Source organism: Diceros bicornis, chromosome 7 (genome assembly GCF_020826845.1).
Source record: "Diceros bicornis minor isolate mBicDic1 chromosome 7, mDicBic1.mat.cur, whole genome shotgun sequence".
NCBI lineage: Eukaryota > Metazoa > Chordata > Mammalia > Perissodactyla > Rhinocerotidae > Diceros > Diceros bicornis.
Window position 1 is genome coordinate 33,980,919 of NC_080746.1, and position 19,451 is coordinate 34,000,369.

Consider the following 19,451-nt stretch of genomic DNA (forward strand, 5'->3'; position numbering starts at 1 on the left):
TGGCTTTTTGACTAAGGTATTTGTCTTCATATACAAGGTTTCAGAATCGGTTCCAACACTAAGTGGTTAGTGACAACCTGTGGACTTCTGCATCTCCAAACACTAGTTTGACACAACTTTTTATAAATTCAGTCATTTAATGGACATTGATGAAAAATATATGATGTATCCAGGTCCAGGGTCCCAAAGATTTTGTGCCAACTCTAATGGAGCTAATTTTCTAGGGAGAAAAATAGGCAAATAATCAAATCATCAAAATAAAACACCACCTGGGGCCAGCCCCATGGCCTAGTGGTTAAGTTGGGCGTACTCTGCTTTGGCCACCCAGGTTCGGTTCCCCGGCGCGGACCTACACCACTCGTCAGCGGCCATGCTGCGGCGGTGACCCACATACAAAATAGAGGAAGACTGGCACAGATGTTAGCTCAGGGCAGATCTTCCTCAGCAAAAAAATAAATAAAACGTGATGAATGCCATGTTTTTTAAAAAATCATAAAATCTCAGATGTGGAAACTTCCTTAAAAAGATAGCTAAACTATTCCACAGAAGCAATGGCTTACTCTCACCGCAAGCCACATTCATGATACCAAGCGATGATACGTGGTCTACAGCTCTCACATCAACATTAAATATAGTGTTCTCTCTATATATGGTGCATTTGTCCAGGTAAGGTAAAGATTTTGCTTAGGAAAGTCTCTTCACATCCTTTTTTCAGTAAAATACAATGGTGGTTGTTTATAACTCTAACCTAATTTTGCTGCCTAGTCTCAACATCAGCTAGAAATGAGATAGAGGAGAAAATTAAAAGTTAATACCAAGCACCACACATTGTGCTAGTACTTTACATGCCTTATTTAATCCTGAAAATATGCATATGAAATAAATATTACTCCCATATTATAGACAAGGAAAACCACAAAAGAAAGCGAAGTGACTTGCTCAAAGCCATGTAGCTAATAAGTGGCAGAAGTGGGATTGAAAAGCATTGGTCTGATTCTAAAGCCCAGGCTCTTTCTACTATACCAGGCTGACTGCTGTTCATGTTCAATATTCAGTCAACCTAGATAAGATTAAAAAGTTCTAATGACTAAAGATCAAACATTATTAGCACTGCACATGTGTGAATGATAATGCTAAGCTCAGCTAAAGAGCAGCCCTTCTCTGTTTCTTTTAGCCAGATTTAATGTTCAGATTATTTGGATAAATTGGGATTAGTTTAAATTAACATATGTTCTGACAGAAGTGCAAAACACAATCTCAAACAAGAAACAAGTAAATCTAAGTCATAAACTAAGGACTTAAGAGTATCTTGCAATTGGCATCTTGGTTCTGCATCCTTGTTTCATCCTCTCTCATTCCCTCTCATCAGTGGGTGTCACAAAACATCACACTCAGTCAGCCATGAATAACCCATAGAATTCTAATTTCCATTAGAGCAGTCTGAGGAACCAAGGCAACAAAAGGAAGAAAAAGACATGCACCCAACAGAGTTTAAACTCAACAAACCTGGAAGCTCTCACTTACTCGCTGCTATTCCTTGTTCAGGATTATTCAGGATCTGTATTTTCTTTGTTTAATCCCTGAGGCTGGCCTTTTCCAGCCCTTGCTTCACTTTCCAAGGTGTCCCAAAAGTCCAGACCTCCCATTCACTGTCCCCTACTTCCCCCAGCCCCAGGGCAGGGCTCCCCTTAAGTTTACAAATCCCTTAACAAATAACTTTTTTTTTTTTTTTTTTTAATAATCTCTTTTGTCTTTAGCGTACCATCCAAATATCCTCTCCTCGTGATTCTGACACCAATTCAATCACATCACCTTTTCTGGATCAACTAGCTAACAGGCTCAATTCAATTTTCTCGCTGAGCCAACTGAATCTTCCTCTTCAATTTTTAATTAAATGTTCTTTTTTCCCATAATTCCCTGCTCCCAGACCCTCCAGCATTGCCATACCAATCTCATCATTTTCGTTTCTCACCAGTAACCACTAGGATGATCTCACCTCAAACATAATTACATTTACGAAACACCTGTCCAGCATAAGAAACACCCAGGAAAGTGCTTCTCTAAGCCACTGTCTGCCTTCAGTACAGAAACCAATGTGAAAAAAAATCTCTCATTTACAGTTTGGCCTGTTATATTTTGTGAAATTGTCTATCTGTTTCACTTCTGACAAGTGCAAGTTGTGACCATCATTTTTAACAACTTTTATACACCACTGACCTGAGCCAGCAGAACCAAAGCACCAGCACATATGTCCATAAAGTCTCAAAATCTAACTGCCTGTTCATAATTCCTAAATGCCAACCTAATGCTTTCTTGGTTCCCACATCATAGTGGATAATTTATTTGTTTAAAATCAAACCATGCCATATCTTATAATCATTTCCTACCAAACAGATTTAATTTGGGAGACAAGCCCATGCTTTAACATTCAATTAAAGCATTTCCACTTCAATAATCTCGTTTCTAGGCAATATGATAACATTGACAAGAACCAGTTCCAAGTTAAGCCTTGAAGAAGCTGAAATTATTAGGATTACAATGATCCTGCCTAAAGTAAATGAAAATAATATTACATTTTCATATTATGTTATTATGCGTTTTTTCCATTGGCCCACATGAAAATCCTACAAGGAATATAGGGTGAATGCTATTCCCATTTTTGATGAAAATAGGGTCTGGGATAAATGGCTTGTACCCATGCCACTAGTTATGGCAGTGCCAGGCCTAGAATGACGTTCTAACTCTTGGTGCTACCTGCTGTCCTCTGGGTTACCAATCCTAAAAGTCAGTACAACCAGGCCAGAGCAATTGAAGGCTGGCAGGAACAATATTAAAGAGCAAACTTGTAGACCCCATTCCCTGGCTCATACACTCCACAGATATTCAAAATCCTCCTCCATATCATGCTCTTCTTAGTAAAATGTAAATTGATTCATGTTCAGCAATTACAGAGCATCCACAATGTGGTCAGAGCTGATAATACAGATATCCTTGGCACCTAGAAGTTTATATTCAAAAGACTAAGTAAAACCTAATAAACAGAGACACACAGGGAGTACACCATGTGACTACAGAGGCACAGATTGGAGTGATACATCTACAAGCCAAGGAACGTCCTGGATTGCCGACAACACAAGAAGCTAGAAGAGACAAGGAAAGATCCTCCCCTAGAACCTTCAGAGAGAGCATGGCCCTGCCAACACCTTGATTTTGAACTTCTGGCCTCCAGAACTGTGAGAGAATCAATTTCCATTGTTTTAAGCTAAGAAAAAAATCATTTCATATATATATACACACACACACAAATACACACACTAAAGGAGTATTAATACAGGCCGGGAAAATCAAATTTAAGATATTGTGGCTATGGAAATGCAGAATCAAACGTTAGGATCTGGGTAAAGCAAAAAAAACTCCAGTTTAAAACTGGAGTTTAAAAACAAGTAGAAGGAAATGAGAAGTGTTAGAAGGTCTCAGATGTTTCTGTCTAAGATGACCAGGTGGATGAGGACGTAACTGAGCAAGTGAGAACACAAAGAGAACAAGCTGGAGGAGAAGGAAGAACCTCATCTGAAGAACACACCGAGTCTGAAGTGCCTGCAGCACGTCCAGGTGGTGGTACGTAGGAGGGTGGTGAAAATCCAACCCAGAGCTCAGGAAAATGAGGTCAGGGCTGGAAGCCTGGGAACAGAGTTACCACACAAGGAAAGCAAACAGTAAAAGTGCTAGGAAGGAATCCTTGTACACCACCACCATTTAAGAGCAGGACATAGAAAATACATTGAAAAGGGATGAGGATTCCAGCAACATCACATACAGCGCAAAAGGTGCAATGATGAAGCTGCGGTCCAGAAGAAGTAATAATGTTAGAAAGGGTCACCCAAGGAAAACCAGGATTGACAAGCAGACGCCTTTAAAAGTCCCTTCATATCACCTCCGGCATTGACATCATTTTTTCATGAGTACACAGCTTTCCCACATCTTCCCCAGATAGTGTACCCCTTAAAAATTCACCCCTACTATCTCTTTCGTTGACAATTTTTAATTGTCCCGCAAATCTTCCACAACCAACTTTTTTTTTTTTTTAATTTTATTTATTTATTTTCCCCCCAAAGCCCCAGCAGATAGTTGTATGTCATGGTTGCACATCCTTCTAGTTGCTGTATGTGGGACGTGGCCTCAGCATGGCCGGAGAAGTGGTGCGTCGGTGCGCGCCCGGGATCCGAACCCTGGGCCGCCAGTAGCGGAGCGCGCGCACTTAACCGCTAAGCCACGGGCCGGCCCCTACAACCAACTTTTAAAACAGTTAGAAGGCTAATCTCTTATTCCTTGGGTTCTGCAGTGTCACATCATAACTTTTTTCATAGAAGGCACACAAAGTCTAATACAAGTTCCAAAACCATATTTAAATTGTTTTCACAACTTAATTTTCATTTGCCTCTCCTTACTAATCCCTCCCACCACCACCACCACTACACCCCCCCTCCCCTTTTTTTGGCCATGTCTTTCATTAAGACATTTTAAGGAAAAAGGAAATTAAATAAATGAAAAAGAGAAAATTCTCACCCCGGCAAAGTAAAATCAATCGACATAGCTTCCATTTGAAAAAGGATAATACACTACACAGACCACTCATTTCTCTTAGCAGCTTATCACTCCCCTCCACACAAACACATACCAGTTTTCTAAATTAAATCATCGCTTTCCTGTGTACTAAAGAGAAAACTGAAGCTGGGTCTTTCATCTGGATAAGTTGAAGTATATGTTTACACATGAGGGAATACTATTTGGCATGTCTTTTATAAACTAGCAGGCAGTTTGGCTTTTTAGATTTGCATGAGGAAGTATCATAGAAATTCCACTACTGAGAAATGTGTCTGACTTCCAAAAGAAAGGGGTCAGGGCCGACCCCGTGGCTTAGCGGTTAAGTGCGTGCGCTCCACTGCTGGCAGCCCGGGTTTGGTCCCGGGCGCGCACCCATGCACTGCTTCTCCGGCCATGCTGAGGCCACGTCCCACATACAGCAACTAGAAGGATGTGCAGCTATGACATACAACTATCTACTGGAGCATTGGGGGAAAAATAAATAAATAAATAAAATTTAAAAGAAAAGGGTCATTTTGTGTCTACTCACTTTTTCCCAGGGAAAAGCCAAGGTTCAGGCAGACTACTATTAATGTAGTAAGGTTATATGTGTGGAGCATTTTTTCTGATTTTTTTTTTTTCATACCACCTGACATTGAGAACCATCCCAGGATGGTTTCCCATCCTTCACAAAATACGTGACACTCTCCATTATTCCCAAGAATCACCCAAATCAGATAAACCAACACATAAAAAATGTCATTGTTCTGGCCTTTTTAAAATACCATTAGGAATGGAGATTTTTACCAAAGAATCTAAACACTGGAACTGGAGAATCTGTAATAATTAATATAAAATAATCTACAAAGAGTCTTTTCCTAGCCTTTTCCCACCACATTCCCTGTAAAAATTAAAATTAGAAAAATTGCTCTCAAGTGAAAGATTCGAAATCCTTGAAAATCAGGGCTCCTTTTTCTCCTTTTATGCATGCACACCTCTGCAACAAAGGACAAGGTTGGAAAAACTGGCAGATTATTAGCTACTATGAGATACCTTAGTATTCCACACTTCACTTTTTCTGAAGCAAATCACATTCCTTACACAGAGTGATACACGTGTGCTTTGCCGTAACACTTTCTTCGGCATTATAACTGGATTCTTGACAATAAAATCAGAATACTGCAGATATGAACAATGGCGTACTCTGATTAACCAAACATTCCAGTTAGATGTAATCCTATAGAGAAGGATCCACGTTACCAGAAATATCCAGGCAGAAGTCTAAATTCACCTGGCCAAAGACAAAACTGTGAAACTAATTACATTTCTATTGACTGTCCTGTTACCATCCTGGCCCCTTTCCTTTGCTTCAAGGGCCCTAAAGATTAACAAATATTATGGAAGTCGCTGCACTTATAGAAAACCTGGCCATTACAACTCAGAATATGGCAGCTGCAAAAGATGGAGCACAGAGTCCATGCACGAAAGAGCCAGGTGCTCAGCAACTGGTTGTAATTTTCAGGATTCAAGTCAGCAAGAAGCAGGTAGCAACCTTGGCTGATGAGGCCAGATCCACTGCGGATACACTATAAGGACCATTAGATGCTGGGCAGAGGTTCAGCGGCTGGAGGAAAAAGGAAGACTGGCAAAGCTGCCAGCTGAAACTGGTGGGTGCCAGGTGGGGCCACGGGGAGGCTGGCACCTGCCTAGAGGGCTGAAATGAGCGGAAATTACCATCCAGACAGCAGGGATGGCTGGAGCCAGAATAGGCGGCAATCACAGCGCTGGCAACAATATTTATGAAAGAGATTCAAAACTAAATAACCCCCTTTCCTTCACCCTTTCAGATCAGTCCATAATAAACATTTAATTGTTGCACAATATTTACGGAATGCAGCTTAATCGTCTGAATTTTTTAATCTAATATTTCTCTTTATAAATCTAGGGAAAAGATTTGCTATTCTCTATGTATCCATTACTTGAATAAAATTGCACTTGACACCAAAGCAATACTGATGTAAGCTTTAATTTTTTTTTTGTAATTTGAGTAATGCTTAAGCATCATCATTAATACAATTAATACTTCACTCTAAGAAATGTTAATAATTGAAAAGATGTTTGTTAAAGCAGCTTTTCAGTGACGGAAAAGTTTAGGGGTTACCTGAGTTTTCTGCACTCTCAGTACCTTGATCATAACTGTCATAGGAGCCAATGTAAAAGGTGGTTATTGCTAAGCCGGTCTCGTCCACGAAACAGGAACTGTTTTCCGTGCTCCCAGCAACCCACTCCCTGGCCTTCTAACAGGACAGCCCCTCAACTACTACCTGCTGAAAAACGAAATCCAACGGAAATAAAGATAGTGTTAAAAGGCACCTATTAAGCTCATGTTGAGCATCAGAAGAGCAGTAAATGGAAGTACTCAGCCAGCCCAACTTAATTCTACTTTGACGAGCACCAAGGCTCCCATTTAAATTAACACAAGCAGGGGCCCGCCCGGAGGCACAGCGGTTAAGCGGGCGCGCTCCGCTGCTGGCCGCCGGGGGTTCGGATCCCGGGCGCGCACCGACGCACCGCTTGTCAGGCCATGCTGTGGCGGCATCCCACATAAAGTGGAGGAAGATGGGCATGGATGTTACCTCAGCGCCAGTCTTCCTCAGCAAAAAGAGGAGAATTGGCATGGATGTTAGCTCAGGGCTGATCTTCCTCACACACACACACAAAAATTAATTACCACAAGTATAACTGCTTTTATTTGTACATGTCTCTGAAGCAGAGCCTTCAAGCACCACATTATTAATCTACCAGTTCCTAAAATTAATTACAGTTCATTTGAAAGATACAGTTATTTCTGCTCATTTAGCTCAAATTCTAATGACTATAAGAACCAAATGAATGGTTGAAGTAATTACACATCCACACCTCTGATTAGGCTGCCCAGCTACACAAGCAAAACAACCTCAGTGGAACAAGCAGCAGGGAAGTAGCTCCTGCAGGGTAAACAGGAATCTACCATGAGTTCCAATGACACTAAATAAAACCTAGGTGCAAATTTAAATACCAAAAATAGCCTAAAACAATAGCAGTTCTCACTAAAAGTTGAAAGATGACCAAGTAAACAGCGCAATAACTATAGAAAATCTCTCAAATTTCTTACACTTGCCTTTTTTCCTCCCTGTTATTTAGCTCCTTCCCTGTGCCACCGAAGGGTCTGGTAGCAAAGTGGGCCCTGAACAAACACACAAATCAAGGCTGGCTTCAAGCGCAAAACCAAGTGTAACCAGGCTAAGGTGAGCTTGTGAAACCACAGTAAATGGAAGGCAGGAGTACCTCACCCTTTCCTAAGATATTCCAACGGAGTCTTGGCGTTTGGGGTTTTCTTTTACTATAAGCAACTCCCTCATCTCCAGATCACAAGTGCACCACGGCAGTGTACTTCAAACTGAGGTCTGTGGACACTGAGGGTAGTCACCTTTAAGACACTGTGTGCTTCCCTCTTGCTAATGTCTAATTAACTGCATATTCTACATCAACTTACGAGCAACCAACTTCTACTACTCAAACAGACGCCTGTCTTATTTGTGTCAGGGACCACTAGTGCCACGAACTACTTCTTTGAGAACAGAAGCAGTATCATCAATAAATAAAGTTTGTGATAGAGAAAAGGCCATCATCAGGGCAAGCAAAATTTGAGGAACTGCAGTTTCAACCGGGAAAAGCAGTGAGAGAATGAATCATCAACACCCACAAGATGTTATCAGCAGTCTTTAGACAAGAGAAAATTTCATTTCAGCAAAACAACGTCATCCATTAGATTAAATGTAGCTGATAAGTTTATTGGTTTCACAATATTGTTTATATTTAATTTGTAAACTGATTTGCTTTTAAGATTGTATGAAGAGGCATAAGAATTACAGTTTCATGCCTGTATATATTTATTTAACTATCATAATAAATAATTAAATCTATAGTAGAGACCACTAACATTTTTTTTTCCCTTTAAAAGCCCAGACATACAAGTTTGAGAAACATTATCCTAAAGGCAGAGGAAATAGCTGGCCGATTCAACCTTAAGGCAACGAGAGGAAGGAAGGAACTGGTGCTAAGGAAGGTGTGATGGTCAGGGTGCTACAGGGCAGGGTGCTGCAAAGAATGCTGATATGCTCTCCCCACCCAGTCAATTCAATTCAATGAGTACAATTCTATCTATTCTTTTTTCTCTGATCTTTTTTTTTGCTGGGAGGGGGAAGGATGGGGGGTGGGGGGTGGGGGGGCTCTGTCTATCCTGCAAGGACAAAGCTCTACTTAAAGGTGGCTCTTTGAGGGCCAGGACCAGTGGCCTAATGGTTAAGATTGGTGTGCTCCACTTCGGTGACCCGGGTTCAGTTCCCAGGCGCTGACCTACACCTCTCGTCTGTCAGTGGCCATGCTGTGGGGGTGGCCCACATACATAAAGAGGAAGATTGGCAGGGGATGTTAGCTTAGGGTGAATCTTCCTCTGCAAAAGAAAAAAAAAAGATGGTTCGTTGAATTCAAAAGTATAAAGAAAAGAGAAAGTAAAGGGGGAATTGTATCAGAAAGCCATTTTGAAATGTTCTTTAGATATGATACACAAAAGCAGAAAATAAGCAAAACTAGCATATGATTTCACAACTCAAATTTTCAGACCGGTACTTGTTAAAGGAACAAAGTTCACAGAATAACATTTGATAACAAAGGTGGAGATTTTGAGTCATATAGCATGAACTAAAACCCAATTCACCAGTATCAAACATTCTCAAATATCACTCACCAAATGTCTATATGGCATGTGACAAAATGAACAAATAATCCTGTGGTAAGATTTTTATAGATTCTCTCATTTTACAGGAAAGGAGGGCTCAGAGAGGTTAAGTTACTTGCCAATTATCACAGCATTAGACAGCACCAGAATTTAAACTCAGGTCTATGTCAATCCACTTAATTAACTGTCATCCATTTTCTCAAAGTGGATGCGAATATGAAATGCAATAATTCATTTTAAAAATGTTAAGTACATTACACATATTATTTTAAATTGAAATCATCTAGTCAGGAGCATATGTGATTCCTATTGGAACAGTCATGCATGAATTAACATTCACCAAGAGTACATACTAAAACACTCACCAGAAAAGTTATTAACTAGGAAGGAAATAATATAAAGATGCTTAGAAATGCATCGACGATCGTCAGCTCAGGAAGGTTATATTAAGAAACCATTAATTATTAATGAAAATAGCAAAGTGAAACAGATAATGGATACACCGAATGCAACAGTAGGTATAGAGAATGCAAAGGAATAGTTCAAAGTTAGGGAAGGTGAAGGCTTCCTCAGGCAGATGGGAAACACAGTCAGAAGGGGAAGGAGGGCTCCTTGGTTGATCTGGGAGAGAACTAAGCAGGCTACAAGTCCTTTATACACACTCCTATCCTCCTATCTGAGCAGCTTCAGAGAGCAGGCATTTAGCAGCTGCAGCAGAACCTCAAAGCATCCTCCCCAAGGGACAGAAGGTGGCTTGGTGGGAAAAAGCAGTGCCATCATGTGACTTCAAGGGTTCCTCTGCTCCAAATCTCTCCCATTTGACAGCTGATGCTGGGAATTCTTTTAACAAGGAACAAAATGTTTTCCTTCCACAATGAGAGAAGTAATAACCAAATGTTAGTTAAAATAATGCACTCTCATCACAAACCTAAGAATCCTAGAAAAATAGCAGGTAGTATATTTAAGTGCATAAGGCCAAGTTAATGAGGCAGGGCCTATATATTCAAGGAACTTACACTCTTGAGATTTCTTCACTTACGAATGGAAGAACAAACCTATAAGGATGGGAATCACCTGATTTTTGCAAAGCTAAATTCAAAAGTCATTAATAATGTAGATAAAATTACTAGTTAAATAATGTACATTTCTGAGCTTCTATCACAGCTATGTAAGTGTTCTCAACTTTTGAAACACTACAATTGATCTCCAGTAGAGTAAGGAGAAAATGTCATTTGTAGACCATCTAGCAAGAGTCGGCTTGGCATTGTAGCACTCTTAGATGCAGAAACTCTTTTTGAAGAGGCATCATGCTCTCTAAGATGCAAAGAGGCTAGTCCAGAGACCTCAACCAGGATCTGCAAACTGGAAGAAACGAGAGTTCACAGGGTGTACACACAGAATGAAAAGAACTGCAGATAAACTATATTTTTCACAAATCAGTAAATACTGTTATCAGTAGTAGCCTCAAATTCAGAAATTAAGTGAATGTAACACAAGTGATAAGTAAATGCTTTAGCACTGGGATGGTTAAAATAAAAAAGGATTTGGGAGTACAGTATTTCAAGACATTTTGCTGAGCTCCATCCTTACTATTAATACATGTGTCAAAATACAGATCAGATGCTAATGTCTCAGTTTCAGGCACACACACATCCCCACCAAGCTGCTACTGACCTAGCACTTGACATACACAATGATGCTTCCCTTACATATGGCCTGGGGATTGCTAATCACCCAAAGGCCTCTCCACCTTATGAGAATACCTCACTCACCCAGCTATCAGAGGCCAGAGATTCCAGGGCTTCATTTCAGTGGCTAGCATTCAAAAGCCTCTGTTAGGATGCAAATACATCCTGGGAAAGGTAACAAGCCTTATCATTTAGCCACTCAATTCTCTCTAAGAGAAACTCAAGTTTCTTTTTCTAAGACTCTCTCTGTCTTAGTAATTGAAAGTGAAGATTCAGACGATGCAAGAGGGAGTAAAGAAAATCCCAATCGGAGGTGTGTGGGAAAGGAGGTGGGAGAAGCGCCAAAGGGTAGTCTTTTCCTTCTATCGATCATCACAAGTTCTGACTGGCCTTTCGCCACTGAACTCTCATCCCCAGTGACTCGACCAACACCAGATTTACAATGCAAACCAAAAATTAAGACACAAAAAACTTGTGAAGAGATTAAATCCACTGGTACCATGCTGTCTTCTATCATCTTACTGAATGGCAAAACTACAAATGTATATTTAAAAAAAAAAAGCCGGGGCCGGCCCGGTGGCGCAAGCGGTTAAGTGCGCGCGCTCCGCTGCGGCGGCCCGGGGTTCGCTGGTTCGGATCCCGGGCGCGCACCGACGCACTGCTTGGTAAGCCATGCTGTGGCGGCGTCCCATATAAAGTGGAGGAAGATAGGCACCGATGTTAGCCCAGGGCCGTCTTCCTCAGCAAAAAAAAAAAGAGGAGGATTGGCGGATGTTAGCTCAGGGCTGATCTCCTCACAAATAAAAAAAAAAAAAAAAAGCCAACTCAATGATTGTGCTCAATGAAGATCCACTGATGTACATAAGAAACTAATCACTTCCTTTTAACATCACTAAACAAACTAGCTTTATTTTGTCCTTAAGACAAACTCTTGAATCCCTCCATAAGGACTTTTTAAAAAGTGTTCAAGCTAAACACAATGAAATTACAAAAAAGACCAATAAAAAAGTCACCAACATTTTTCCTGGAGTGTTGTACAAAAAGATGACTTTGAACAACTTTCCTCAGGATATACTCCAGTATCCAGTAGAGACCTTTCCCTTCTCTGCAGACATGGAAGTAAATAAGTAAAGAACACCTAAGAACAAACTTTGTCGGCCACCAGCAGGGGAGCTCTTCAGCTTTTGTCCCCAAACCCATTCAAACAAAAGAAGCTCCGTCTCCTCCATCCCACCCCTCAGACCCGCACCCCGCGGGGACTCCCCAGATCCCCGCGCCCTCTCCACCCTCCCCCGTCAGCTCTACTTACTCCTCAGCGCCCCAATGAGCAGAGAGCCGTCCTTAATGAGCTCTTTAATGAACTTGTTGGTTCGCTCCAGTTCAATCTCGTGACACTGCAGGCGCTCCCTGAAATCCGGGCTGTCCAAATAGGAATCGCTGAACTCCAGAGTAGGCAGCCCCATGGCACAAGCACTGCCAGCGGCCGCCGGGGACACGTCCGGGCCGGCAGTCAGAGCGGGGACAACCGGCGACCGCGGCTGGCGCTGGGGACGCGCGATCGCGGGGCACGCCCGGGGACGCGAGGGGACGGCGCAGAGGAAACGGGCCCCGCGCGCCGCGCCGCCTGCGCCAGGCTCCTGCGGCGCGCGGATGCCTCCGGGCTCAGTCCTCTTCCCCTGCGGCGAGGCGAGCGCAGACACGGGCAGCGCGCCGAGGAGCCGGTCCGCTCAGGTCGTTGTCACCGGGGCGCATCGTCGCTGCGAGCACTGGGGCGGCGGAGGCTCCGGGCCGCGGCCGGAGCAGGAAAGTTTTCTCGCGGCGCGCAGACACTTCCGGCAGCTCCACTTTCCTACTCTCTTGACAGTCGTTTGCGCTGTGAGCCAGAAGCGCCCCGCCGCCTCTCCGGCCGGGCCGGGAAACCCTCCCCCTCGGCGGACGCAGGCTCAGAGAGCTTGCAAGTCGGCCTCCGGCTCGGAGACCCTCCTCCTCCTGCCGCCTCGCTCCCACCCCGCGCCACCCCGCCCCTTCGCCCATTTACCCTCCTGCCCCCACCCACCGGCCGGCACTTGGCTCCTCGGCTTTGCGCCGCAGCGGTGCGGGTGCGCTCCTGCCTTCTCCCGCGGTGTTAACCCTGTCCCCTCCTGGGCGCCTGGCTCCGACTAGCTCACAGTGACACTTTGGGGTCCTCCACTTCACAAAAAGATCTCAAACTCCCAACGTACCTCCCCTACCCCTCCTCCTCACCACTCACTCCCTAGAATTGTCTGGGAGAGAAACCAACGTTAACTTTCCCTTAAGTTTGAGATATCATTTTGAAGCCTGGTTGGAAGATGGACTTGACTTCACACATCTCCACTGAATGCATTTAAATCCCAGACTGAAAAGTTTTCCTCTTTCCCACCGCTCACTTCATCTAGGTTTTTATATTCAAAACAAAAGCCTTCATAGGCCTTGTACTGTTTGTTGCTGCTGCTGTTGTTTTTCCAAGTTGCTGTGAAGGTGGGAAGATTTTAGGTCATTCTCAGCACCCAAAACGCAACCCAGACTTAGATGTTCCTACTTCTAGAATACCTATTTGCATCACAGTACTATATCTTTTATCCGGACCTGGATGGAATTGCCCTACAAGCATGGCGATTTTCGGATTGTTGAAGTTGGTTAGACTTCCAAATGAACAGCTAATTTTTTGCGTGTGTGAGAGGAAGATCAGCCCTGAGCTAACATCCATGCGAATCCTCCTCTTTTTGCTGAGGAAGACCGGCCCTGAGCTAATATCTATTGCCAATCCTCCTTTTTTTCCCCCTTTTTCTCCCCAAAGCCCCAGTAGATAGTTGTATGTCATAGTTGCACATCCTTCTAGTTGCTGTATGTGCGATGCTGCCTCAGCATGGCCGGCAGAGGTGCATCGGTGATGGCAGCCAGTAGCGGAGTGCACGTACTCTATGGCTAAGCCACCGGCCAGGCCCCTGAATAGTTAATTCTTGCCAAGAGGCAGTCATCCCTACTCTAGTAGAGGATCACCTAATAAATTTCTGTTCTCTCGAAACCTTGACAGCAAAAGAAACTGCTGCTTTACATCTAGTCCTGCCATCATCTATAGGATTTCTGAGAACTCAGTTATTTTTCTTAAGGATCTGCTTTTAATTTCTATGTTTTCATTGCTCTGTCCATTTGAACCATCTGTTAAAAAACTCTTCTGCAGATCATGGGAAAAATTCCATTAAAGTGCTTTACATTTTTCCCATTTAAGTTTCAGAGACTGTCAAGACTTTTAGTTTCAAATGTTTTTTTTTAAAAAAAAAGAAAAATACACATAAACATTAAAAACAGTTAGTAAACCTTAACCTAAGATAAGATGATATAAACACTATACTTGATGGCTTTGATTTAAATTCTTCTGAGCCCGGGAAATTGGACTTGAAAATCTCCCATCCATGTTTACATCTATAGATCTGCAAGTACTGGCAGAATGGCCACTCAACCATTGGAGTCATTTTAACTCCAAGTGTCTAACATGTGTCTCTCCGTTAAATACTCTTCATATGGGTGGGTGGTGTGGCGTGGGGGGCAATAATGCTGTTTGTCAGCTAATGGAGTGACAGAACCAGCAGCGGCACTGTTTTTCACCTGAAGTGATTTTGCATCTATTCATCACAGCCTGGAAAGACAAAAAACCAGTCAGGCCAAACAGTTTCCTTTCAATTTTTGCCATGCTGCTGTTCCGAGCGACTAAATCCAATGCCAACTGCTGAGATATGAAACAGGATAAAATATAAGAATCTCTTCCTGTTTTTCATTAAATAGAAGCCCTGTGATTAATTCTTTAAAAATGCTTCAACAGTCTTTGATAAGTAGCATTTAATATGTCGGATGTCAATTTTCTTTTTTCTTTAAAAGTCTTATGTGTCAGGACAGATTTATTCTAGATTCTAAGAAATGAGTTATCATTTACCCATTCATATATTTAATTGCATGTTTTATGCCTACTGTCTACATTATTAGGATCTGGGCAGAGAAGTGATTTATATGGAAAGATAAATAAAGCAAAACAGTACCTGACCTCATGCAGTTTTTGGAACAGAAAACATAGTGTACCCATATCACATGAGGCAGAATATGCGATGTTACAGAGCCTCACAGGACACTGTACCGATAATGCACTGATGCCATTATCATGTGTATCCACTCAGGCCCATCATTGCATTTACATGGAATTAGAATTTTTCCTTTTACCCTTCATCCTTTAGTCTCTAAAGTTTAGTATGTTATAATGGACTTTTTTCCTGTAGGTGCTTTCAGGGTTACTCATGACTTACCCTGTGATTCATACTTTAATTATACCTGCTCGTCCGGCTTTCTCTTATGCCACATTAACCCAGCTACTTGAGAGACACCAGAAATGGTTTTGCTTTGAGGTGGATTTACCGTCAGTTTTGAAATGTTGTTTTCATGTATTGTTTTCCCCTCCATAATAATTGAACCAGATTCTTTTTGAGAGAATAGGCTTTCTAAATAAAAGAGTGTCTATACCTGCAAGTTTTTTTTATGGGAAATTTTAATGGATTGACATGTAGCCTCTCCAAAAATTTCCACTTCACAATAATATGTGGCCCTGTCAGCTGCATGGTGAGTTTCACAAATATTGTTGGCTGACACACTCTTTGGCATGGTTACTGGCACAGAGAAATGTCTCTGTTTATTTTCCTAATTCTGGAATGAGATGTGTGGAGCTTTGTTTGTTTATTTATTTTAAAGAGAAAACAGTGAGTTGGAGATAGTAAACTGATATCTGATATTTGTACATCTGCCTAAAACTTTTTTCTTGACCTAGATCATGTCTGGCACTTAAACCTGGCACTTAATATGTACTCAATAAGTGTTACTGTTGAGTTATCATTATTTTTCAGTTACTTTTGTAGACTTAGGCCTCTCAGATTCAGATATTCTGAGGCTGTGTTCAGAGCTGGTAAGAGATGACTAAACAGAAGGCGAATGTACCTAAAAAGACTAAATGTAGTCTTCAGCCCTTCCTGCAGTGAGAATGTGGAACACTGTCATAGCTTGCATTTCCACCTGTATGTTATATTTTCTCAAAGCATGCTCCTTGCAAGTAGGTTTTGTATCATGTTAGTTCAACCTTACATCACATCTAGAAAAACAATATTGAACCCAAATGAACAAAACACATGATTCAATTATCTTTAACATTTTTTATTGTGGTAAAATAGACATAACATAAAATTTGTCATTTTAACCATTTTTAAGTGTACAATTCAATGGCATTAAGTACATTCATGTTGTGCAAACATCACCACCATCCATCTCCAAAACTTTTTCATCTTCCCCAACTGAAACTCTCTACCCGTTAAACAACTTCCCATGCTTCCCTTCCCCCAGTCCCTGGTAACCACCATTCTACTTCCTGTCTCTATGAATTTGACTACTCTAGGTACCTCATACAAGTATAATCTTACAATCTTTGTCCTTTATGTCTGCCTTATTTCCCTTAGATGATTTAATTATTAATAAGAGAAGCAAAGAAGACATAAGAATCAGATTTGTTTTTAAAAGCATTTGAACTTACATAAATTTTTGAATCAAGAGAGTTTCTAAGTTATTCTTGTGCTAAGCAGAAAAAGAAAGTTCAAATCAAGCCCTTCCATAGCAGGTATTGTTTATTCTGCCTTATGAAAAGCATTTTTTCGTTGTCCCACTCAGTGCTCCTGACATCACTGTTTCTTGTCAAATTGGGGTATGACATTGCATTCTCTGAAGGGCAAGTGTACATATCATATCCCTAATGAAAGCAGCCTATATGGCTTGTTTTTTTTTTTTAAGATTTTATTTATTTATTTATTTTCCCCCCAAAGCCCCAGTAGGTAGTTGTATGTCATAGCTGCACATCCTTCTAGTTGCTGTATGCGGGACACAGCCTCAGCATGGCCGGAGAAGCAGTGCCTCGGTGCTCACCCGGGATCCGAACCCGGGTAGCCAGCAGCGGAGCGCACGCACTTAACCGCTAAGCCACGGGGCCGGCCCCTATATGGCTTGTTAACATTGTCTTTTGCAACTAAGAAATGCTCTCATAAATTGCAGAGCCCCTCTCAAATGGATACAACTCTCCCTTCTTCCTCTCCACTATTGTCATAAAGCACAGAAAAATGCTAAATGTAGACTGGGTTGAAAAGGAAACTTCACTTTGTCCAGGGGTAAGAAATGGGAGTCTTTCCTAGAAAGAGCACAGAACACAGACCACATTGTGTGAGTATATACTCCAAGTGCTTATTATCAATAAATGGACTAAAGAGCAGTTGTTGGAAGACCAAAAAGGTAAATGGTTGAGAGGTGATAAGAGGGGATGATAAGAGGGGACTAGGTAGATAGAAATGAGAATGGGGAAGAGATGGACAGTAAACAGATTAAATAAAGGAAGGAAACACACTCTGTGATTACACAGATGAGGTAGGAATCCAACGTAACGCTAAGATTTGAGCTTATATAACTCAGAAACATTATCTTTTTAGATAAACATAGATAGGCTTAGTTTTCCATCCTGAGTTTGAGGTAAAGTTAGCGTAACTAAGAGATGCTATCTGGGGGAGAGAAGTGCAGCACTAACACTCAGGGGTGTAGGGTTTAGCTTAATAGAGGGGCCCTGGAGGCAGCAAGACCACCAGCTAAAGGAGCAGGAATAGTGCAGCCGGTAGAATTTGCTCTATGTGACAATATGACTTCTAAAGTCTCTTCTAGAGCTAAGATTTTATTGTGACGACAGATTTCTAAAGAACAGGATGAAAGAACAGAATTCTAAGCATAAAACTCTCATCTACTAACTACATTTATGGGGCAGAAGGAGGGGGATGAATCGATATAATTTAGGAAAGTTTTGGGGTTTGGTTGTTTTTTTTTTTTAGGCATAGATTTCGATTTCCATTTAGTATTGCCCTCTTGTGGCAAACCACGATGCTTGCTAACTGACAGAAAACCCTAAAGCAAAGAGAAACAGATGAGAAGATAAAATGTAATGAGCTCCTCCATGTGCTGGACATGATGCACAGAGTGCTTACGTATATATCGCTTCATCTAAGCTTCGCCACAAGCCTTTGAAATAGGTGTGAAGTCCTGTTAGCCCCACTTTCAACAGATGGGGAAAATATGACTCAAAGTGGTTAACTTGCCTAAGTTTACATAGCTAGAAGGTACTGGAGTTGGTATTTCAATTCATGGCTAGCTAGCTAAAAAGGCTGTGGTTAAAAAAATCCAAATGCATTCAACAAATATTTGTAGGTATCTATTATACGCCTGTGCTGCTGTAGATGCTGAGAATACAAGGGTAAGCAAAACCTTACTTCATTCCTGCTCTAATTAAATTTTCAGTGTAATGAGTTACAGTAGAGACATTAATCAAGTGGTGACACAAAGGCCATTTATTAGCAGTGTGATTTAGGGACATTTAACTTTCAGGCTTTCTGGTTTCCCCAAATATAAAATTAGGGATGATAGTGATAATGGCTATTATTTATTAAGTGCTTGCAGTGTGCCAGATACTGTCCTAAGCTCTTTACACTCATGATTTTGCTTAGGTCCCTTTTAGCTCTATACTTGAGACATCGCTACGCCTCTATGGACTCAGAGTTAGAATGAGGAATCTTCTCTGCACTGACAATGAGAATCAGGCATGAGTAGAGTGTTTCTGACACTTCACCCATGCATGCTTAGAGACTTGCAGCTGTTTGGAGAGGAAGTTTTGTACTTCCTTACCTCTCACTGAAATCATTTTAGGGGTGGCCTCTGCTGGATTCCATAGCAACCGCAGCACACACAGGAAGGAGGCAAGCTTTTACTGAGCAACTACAGTGTCCCTGGTCCCTCTAGCCCGCCTCTCCTCACTCTAACTCTGGAAGGAGGACTTTTATAATGAGAATGAGGACTGCAGGGCAGAAAACCCACAACAAACAAACAAACCCTCCAGGACAAACAGAGCTGTCTCTGACTCCAAGACCACAGCACAGTGAATATCTCTGTTAGGACACTTATCCAAATTTGTAATATGTTTTTATATAACTCTTCTTCCACGTTTATACTTCTTGTTTTTAGACTCTGAACTTTTAGACCATGTCTTATTCTTCTCTATATCTCTTGCACCTTGCATATTATCAGCCCACAGAAGATATCTAACAAGTGTTTTGAATGCCTGAATGCCTTATAACAGGTTTCCTGGTTTTGCTGGTAGAGGCGCCTGAGCAAATCTGCAGGGGAACAGAGGAAGAGTTCTCCCATTTGGCGGGAGGTCTCTACATGATGCTTGAGCTCCACTGGCATGAAAGGCAGAGTGAAGCTCATTATCTGTGGTGCCAGGCCATGAGGATGTCTGGGCTAGAACTGCTGCCATCCAGCAC

The 19,451-nt window shown here is 41.8% G+C and overlaps 1 protein-coding gene across 1 annotated transcript in view; it reads right to left on the bottom strand.

Moving 5' to 3' along the window:
* The window catches only part of ARHGAP42 (Rho GTPase activating protein 42), a 258,913-nt gene extending 245,921 nt beyond the window's left edge, over positions 1–12,992 (bottom strand). The window contains exon 1 of the mRNA XM_058545356.1: positions 12,362–12,992. Within this exon, the coding sequence (XP_058401339.1) occupies positions 12,362–12,515 (154 nt within the window). The 5' untranslated portion in view covers positions 12,516–12,992. The remainder of the gene's footprint in view (positions 1–12,361) is intronic.
* Between the last annotated feature and the right edge of the window lie 6,459 nt (positions 12,993–19,451).